Here is a 7764-nt window from a genome sequence, read left to right as displayed (position 1 = left end):
CATCTCATGAAAGTAAGGTAATGCAGTTGTCACTTGCCACTTGCAAATGAAACATGAAAATAGTATTTATTGTTCAAATACTTATAATATGGGGGCTTTTTGTATTTAAAAATAAAACTGAATTTTTAAAATCTTTTACATAATCCTTTTTCAATTCATTCAAATTAGTATTTTACCTTAAGTGTCCTGGTTTTATCTTACAGTAGTAAGTTGGCTTTCTTTTCACAAAGGTCTACCAATGGGTTCATGGCACTCAAATAACCATAATTCACTTTTTCATTTCTTCTGTATTATGTACTTTTTGTAAAAACACCTATCAGACCGCACCTGACATACAGCAATCAAATAAGTTTTTCATTAATGGTTAACCTTAGAATCTAAAATTGATTACCAACGACTACCTCCCAGCCTAAACCATATAAAGCAATACAATGAAAAACAGGCTTGAATTTTCTCCAGATATTTAATGCAAGATGCAATGTAGCCATATTCCATGAAACGTGGTTAGCAGTAGGGGAGTTGTAGCCCTATCGAATCAAAGTATTACAATACAGCTGAAAGCTTTATATAGACGTATTTTGGTTCTTAACTGCACTAATGCAGACAGTTTGATAGATAAGCTTCTCTCTTGTGCTTTTTCTACTTTGGGAGGTTATATACTTTAGATGAGAGACAAAGAAACTCTACTGCTTTAAGACTTCTCAGTTTTACTTTTACTATAGACCTTTTTTCCCACCAGTTTAGATGGGAAGACCCAGCCTTTGGTATAAATAACTTACTTCCACAACAATATTTAAAGGGTATCTTTAGTGTTCACTGTCAGTTGTGTAGTCTTTTGGTAAGGGGGTGGCTAGAGCCTCTTTACTCTCAGTAAGTGCTCTGGGCTGATGGATAAACACACTAAATTTAACACCCTGGTTGTTTGCAGCTCTGACAAAACCACTATTAGCAGTCATTGTGATGGCTTTTAGGGTGTCTCCTGTCCCAAAAATTGTTAATGAGCGGCTATTAATTTTTGAACTGGCCACTAGTCTCAAGGCACGCTCAGAAGGCTGGTCTGGTACCACATTAATTCGCTTAATTAACATAGTGGCCCTCTCTCTCTCCCCAGGTCCTCCTAAGGTATCTAAAATAGACTGAAAGTCCTTGACAGCAGATTCACAAGCAAACAACTCCTTGTCCTTCATAAAGGCCTCCAGCTGAGGTAGAACCTGCTCTTTCCTCTCTTGCTCTGCTTGTTCTGTGAGCACTTTCTCTTTGAAAACAAAGTGGCAGCCTCCATAGCTGAGGGCAGATACATATGTGATTAAAGTAGTAATGTCCAGATTTACTCTTTTGCACACATCGACCTTAATTTCTGTTGGAAACGCAACACTTGCTAGTATATTTTCTCGGTCGACTCTGGTCACCTGCAAAAGTTCAGGGCCCTCATCATCTGATTCACTCTCACTTGGTTGAAGCTCTTCAGGGTGATCTAATAGAGCGTTGACTGCTACTATGTCTCCTCTCACAGATATGCCCATTTCTTTCAGCTTCTCTGCCATGGGGCTGGAGACACTGTTGTAAAATGCAAAGATGATGTGAGGGTTGCTATACTGCACTGGCTGCTGGTGACTGGCCTGGAGGAAGTCTTCAGCCTGCTCAATGATGCTTTTGTCACCATATTGGCCCCTGCCCAGCCAGATGTTATGAAGAGCTTCAGCCTTCCGGCCAATGGCTTTCACCCAAGTATGACCACCATTTGCAACTACATCTACCACAAGGGTTTGCTTTTCTCCTAAGGTATCTGTATAACCAAAGACATGAAGAACACTAACAACTTCTTCCAGGTTTTCTGCTGATTCCACAATGGCTCTCAGGTGTGTTAGGTTAGTGCTCTGTAAATGAGACTCTTTAATAGCTACTTTCCCAGCTTCTACTTTCTGCAAGAATTTTAATTCTGCCTTCAATTTGCTGCACAGCTTTGCACCACCTTCTATGCCACCTTTTCTTGATCTAGAAAGTGATTCTGCTCTCTTGATCAGTTCCTTGGCTATGGCGATTCGTTCACAGAGCATGGAATGTGCAGACATGCTGTCAGCATTATTCCTTTCCTAGGGAAAGAAACAAGGCAAATTTGAGTAGTCTCCTAAAATTATGACAATCAATTCTTCACTGGTGATTAAAAACTTCAATCTAGCAACACAGCTTATGGAGGGTGAGTCTATGAACCTGGGCTTGTGTATGTCTCATTCTGGAGTGACTGCTTCCTCTGATAGCTAAGGAAAGGATGGCAGCTACACTTTTGAACTCTTCTTTAGGTACGTCTGACACACTTTAGACCTTCATTTCTTCAGCTTGAAAGCCATGGGGACACAGCATGGTCCTAGGTTAGGATACAATGCAAGAGTTGGGCAATCTGCTACATAAATAATTCCCTTATGTCTATCAGCGGCCTGTTTAACTGCTGAGAAATTTTAATAAAGGCGACAAAAATGCCGAAAACAAAAATACACACAGACTGGCTAGTTTGCAAACTGTCCAAAGCAAGTGTCTGTCCTAAACTGAGCACTTCAGCCTCCCTAACCTTTTCCTCCTTCCCGAGTTGGTCTCCTTCAACCGGCTGCCTCATGATTTCCCCCGAGGCTTGGGGTACTTACGCCAAAAAAAATCAACACTGCCTCATTTCTGCATTTGACGTCAACCCAGACTATTTTAAAAGACCGAAGAAGACCACCAACTTGCGTCCCACTCCCACTCCGACTCTGAAGGAAAATCCGAAGATAAAACTAAACTCCAAGGCTGCAACCCGCGGCGGCCGTGCAAGCGGCCCCAGCGCAGGTCGCCGGGTGGGCGGGCAAGAGGCCGGCGGGGCCTTCTCGGTGGGCTGCGGGGCCCTCGGCCCTGCCCGGCCACCTGCACAGCCGGGCCCTGCCAGGAGGGGCCGGGGCCGAAAAGCCCCCACCGCCAGCGCCGCGGCTCAGGGACCAGGCGCTGAGAGCGCGCGGCCGACCCCTTCCCGCCGGGCCGGCCCTGCCCAGCCCCCTCTGGCCTCAGAAGGGGCGCCCCGCTCCCAGCCTCCCCGCCTCGCTCCCCGGCTCCTCACCGGCAGCGCCAGAACCGCGAGCGCGAGCACGCAGGCGCGTGCACGCAGAGGCCGGGACCCGCCGGGAAATCTCAACCGGGCAGCCCCCACCCCGCTCGAACGCCGAGGCGGCTCCACCCGCGCGAGCCCCGCCGCCTCGGGCACCTCCTGCATCACGTGGTTCCGGGCCGGGTGACGCCAAACCTGCGATTCCCAAGCGGCAGCGCGGCCTCCCGAGCCGGGTTGACGCTGGCGCGGCGGCCATGTTTATTGAGGGCACCTGGCTTCTCCCGCTTGCGCCGCCGGGTGAGCCTGAAAGCGCGCACCCACCTGGCTCCAGGAAGAGGGACCGAGCTCGCGTGCTGGGCCTCACTCCCACTGGGGGCGTCGGCCACTCGATCGCAACCGGGTCGTAGGCATTTTGGGGGCTCATTTTAACAGAAGAAACGCTGGAGAAGCTTGTCAGAGGTGACAGCTGAGAAGTACTGCCTCTGGGACCTCTGCCTCCAAGCCAAAGCACTTTCCACTGCATTGTCCTGGGCCCTCCAAAGAAAGTGTGCTGTCCTTCTGAAGAGAAGAAATGATTGCATGGCTTCCGAGGGGCTGCCATATTCATATTAGTCTAGTAGAGTGTCCAGAGTCACCCAGAAAGATTAAGGCTGTAAGAAAGTAAAGCTAATTTAAAATATTAAAGAGGACTTCCAGTTATAATTAATCCTGTGTATCCTGCTCCTTCTCCAAACCTTAAATAACAGTAAAGCAATGACAAAGGGAACAAACTCACAAAGGCAAAAAGAACAAGAGAAGAGATGACTGCAGACCGGTTATACCAACACATTTTTGGAGGACAAGAGCAATAACTTATTCAGTCCTTACAGCGTGACAGACATTGTTCTAAGTGTTTTACATTGTTCACTCCTTTAAACAACCTAAAAGGTAGATATTAAGTATGCTTTACAGATAAGTGAGCCATAGGGAGGTTACCTGAACCCAACCACCCTCTTTGCAGATGAAGGTGTCAGGAGAACTGAGCAAACTGCTTGTAGAAGGGGATATTTAGCCACTGATTCACAAAGCAGAACCCCAGAAAGCTTCAGGTGCCTTGAAGGTAGAAGGGAGGGCAGTAAATTGTTCAGGCAGAAGACTAGTTTAAGATGCTAAAGACAGGGCATCAGAGGGATTCCAGACACAAAGCCTAACAAAGGATGAGAGGTGCCATGATGTTTTCCTACTGAATAATGCAATGCTAGCAGCCCCCTTCTCTGCCCCTCCCATAATGCAGGCACCCCTCTACTGCTCCCTACCACTATCTCCCCATAACCCTGTTTTTCTCTGAAGAAATGAGTAGACAAAAGACCCTAGAGAAATGGCTCGGCAATACCAACATTCAGCATCCCCTAGTGTGAGCCTCACAAACACAGCATTTCCCAACGTTTTTGTTATTTGAAGGAAATGGAAAACAGAACAAAATGGTCTCAAAAAGTATTCTATAACTAGCATCTTCAAATAAAAGATATTTCAGCTATGAAACAAGAGGACTTCTTTTTTTTAAGGAGACAGCAGAGCACAGGAAATGGTTCTTCTGTAGTAAAAATGATATCCCAAATTTCAAAACATCAATGAGTTGGAAAAACTTAGAAAGTAGAAATAGATGAAAAATTGAGCAAAAACAAAAGGATCCAGTATCCGATTAACAGGAGTTTAGAAACAAAAACAAAATGAAGAGAAAATTTTTCAAAAACTTAATAATAGAAAATTTAGCAAACAGAAACGTTTTTCACAGTGCAAGGGCCCACTGAGTGCTCACCACAATGACTATTGAGAAACCCACACAAGGGAACATGGTTGTGAAGTTTCAGAACACAGCAGATAAGAGAAAAACCAAGAGCTGCAGAGGGGAAAACTTACAAAGGACTTGGCATCACATACACAATAGTATTAGGCTTCCTATCAGCAACACTGGAATTTAGAAGGGAGTAATGCTTTCAAAATGTGGAGATAATTTATTTCTTAGAGTTTTTAAACCCAACCAATTCAGAGAGAAAGCAAGGAGAATAAAGATAGTTTCAAACAAGCACCTAGCCTGGATTGGAACAGGAAGACAGAGGGTTCTAAGAGAAACTTCTCTGAGGTGTGGGGAAGAGAACTGATACAGAGTGCCTGATATCTGACTGATGAGGAAAATATTAAGCAGAAATTGTTAAATTTCTGTTGGGGGAATCTGGCAAGAATTGGTGACAGCTATGGAGAAAACAAAGTAACCAAGTGGGCTGGGCGCCGCCATGGCTTATTTGTAATCCCAACACTTTGTGAGTCCAGGGCGGGAGAATCACTTGAGCACAGGAGTTCAAAACCAGCCTGGACAATGTAGTGAGATCCCTGTCTCCACAAAAAATAAAAAAACTAGCTGGCCATGGTGGCTGACATCTGTATTCACACCTACTGCAATGGCTGGGGTGGGAGGATCGTTTGACCCCAGGTCAAGGCTACAGTGAACTGATTTGTGCCACCTCACTCCAGCCTGGGTGACAGAGTGAGTCCGTCTCAAAAAAAAAAAAAAGAAAAAAAAGCGGTTATCACTGCCAGGGAAGTTGTTCAGGAAATATAAATAGTAGTACACTTAGTCATAAGAAAAATCTTCTCACGCCTGTAATCCCAGCACTTTGGGAGGCCGAGGCGGGTGGATCACGAGGTCAGGAGATCGAGACCATCCTGGCTAACACGGTGAAACCCCGTCTCTACTAAAAATACTAAAAAAAATTAGCCGGGCGTGGTGGCGGGCGCCTGTAGTCCCAGCTACTCGGGAAGCTGAGGCAGGAGAATGGCGTGAACCCAGGAGGCGGAGCTTGCAGTGAGCCGAGATCGCGCCACTGCACTCCAGCCTGGGCGACAGAGCGAGACTCCGTCTCAAAAAAAAAAAAAAGAAAAGAAAAATCTTCAACATGATTTAATTGAGGTAGGGAGAAGGAAGTCAGTGTGATATGAGGATTCTAAATTCTCATCTTGCACAATGGGAAGTTTGGTAGCTCAACTCCGGGAATCCAAGAAAAAGGCATATAATCCTACTATTTTGAAATACGGAGGCAAGTACCTCATGAAACACCTAAAAAAGTCAAAAGTGATGGCTTTCAGGGAGTAGCACTCACGTTTTACTTAACTTTTTAAATATGCTCATGCTTAGGAAGTTATCAGATAATTGGCAGCCAGATGTTTCATAAGTTTCTTGAGAACAGGGTGGAGGGAGGAGCTCTAAATTGAAGGAACTGTGTGAAGCAATGTGACTTTCATACAGAACCACCAGGACTGGTTTTCAGGAAATCAGGATTCTAATCCAAGGGAACTCTCAACTCCTATATGTTCTTGGGCAATTCACTGAACATCAACTTGCTCTTCTTTGCAATGGGGGGCTCAGAGAGCTTGCCTACATGGGTGAGTAGACTCCTGAAAAAAAGGTGAGGTAAGTACTAAGAGTTGGCAGTTTCATTCTATGAAGAAAACTGAGCAATAGATGAAAACCCTTCAATGTTCACTTATCACCTACTTGATGCCTGAGACACTGTGCAAGGTAATTATCTCAAGGTTGGGTTTTTTTTTTTCCTTCAGGGATGCTTGAGTGTTATCAGCACTTGATAATTATAAGGCTCTGTATTAGTATTCTTTATTGCCTGTGTATGTGAATTTTAAACATCTCCATGTTTCACTGCTAATAATTGCTTTGCAAATTTAAATTCATGGTTCAGTAGGGAACTGGGAGGAAGTAGAACAAATGGAGTTAAAATGTTTTAAGGGTTAGAAGATACAAAATGAACCAAAAGAAGGGAGAGGCTCTGAACATTAGAAACATTATGATACTTAAGCTAAAATCCACAGGCTGGAAATGGTTCAAGAGTTTTGGAATGTTTAGGAATGCAGTGGGTTGCTACATCAAAGAACTCTAAGAACTGGGACAAAAAGGAACAACTTAATTTTAAGGCCCGTGGAAAGAATAAACAGAACAAAGGGAGAAGTGTTGTAGGCAGCTTGAACTGGAACTGGGCTTTGCATTTAATGGGGGCAGGAGGTGGAAAACAGAACCTGGATCAAATCTGGTTCAGCTGATTTTTCCTCCCTTTATTCTTTAGGACTAATTTTGTTAGCACACAATAAAAACCTACATGAGTTTTCCTTACCTCTGAAATATTAACATGCCTTTAATTTTCCCTTCTTTGATTTGTAGAATTTTGACATTGCTTTGCTCTTTTGATACTGGACATTATAGAAGGACTAAACAAATTCAACGGCAGTTAACAGAGTAACTATTAACCACACCAGGCTTTAACTTGTGTTATCAAATTTAGTCCTTAGGAAACCCTGAGATATGGCCGGGCAGAGCGGCTCATGCCTGTAATCTCAGCACTTTGGGAGGCCAAGGTGGGTCAATCGCTTGAGCTGAGGAGTTGGAGACCAGTCTGGGCAACATGGTGAAACCCCGTCTCTACTAAAAATACAAAAATAAACCAAACATGGTGGTACGCGCCTGTAGTCCCAGCCACTCGGGAGGCTGAGGTAAAAGGATTGATCACCTGAGCCTGGGAGGACGAGGTTGCAGTGAGCCAAGATCACGCCACTGCACTCCCCCCTGGGTGACAGAGAGATTGTCTCAAAACACAAACCAACCAACCAACCCTGAGATAATTACCTCACATAGTCACTCAGCCAGT

The 7764-nt window shown here is 44.7% G+C and overlaps 1 protein-coding gene across 3 annotated transcripts; it reads right to left on the bottom strand.

Annotated features, from left to right (window-relative positions):
- Positions 1–444: 444 nt before the first annotated feature.
- On the bottom strand, positions 445–4795 carry C6H7orf25 (chromosome 6 C7orf25 homolog). 3 transcript variants are annotated; one of them, XM_031012840.2, is made up of 2 exons: positions 3086–4795; positions 445–2093 (listed from the first exon to the last, which is right to left on the bottom strand). In XM_031012840.2, exons 1-2 carry the CDS (start codon positions 3236–3238, stop codon positions 807–809), a joined length of 1440 nt encoding a protein of 479 aa, XP_030868700.2. In that variant the 5' UTR covers positions 3239–4795; the 3' UTR covers positions 445–806. The 3 variants fall into 3 exon arrangements, with proteins under 3 accessions (XP_030868700.2, XP_018885840.1, XP_063564581.1); XM_019030295.4 differs by lacking the exon at positions 3086–4795 and adding an exon at positions 2640–3031; XM_063708511.1 differs by lacking the exon at positions 3086–4795 and adding an exon at positions 2212–2615.
- Between the last annotated feature and the right edge of the window lie 2969 nt (positions 4796–7764).

Source organism: Gorilla gorilla, chromosome 6 (genome assembly GCF_029281585.2).
Source record: "Gorilla gorilla gorilla isolate KB3781 chromosome 6, NHGRI_mGorGor1-v2.1_pri, whole genome shotgun sequence".
NCBI classification, from domain to species: Eukaryota; Metazoa; Chordata; class Mammalia; order Primates; family Hominidae; genus Gorilla; species Gorilla gorilla.
This window is presented reverse-complemented; position numbering and strand designations above follow the sequence as displayed.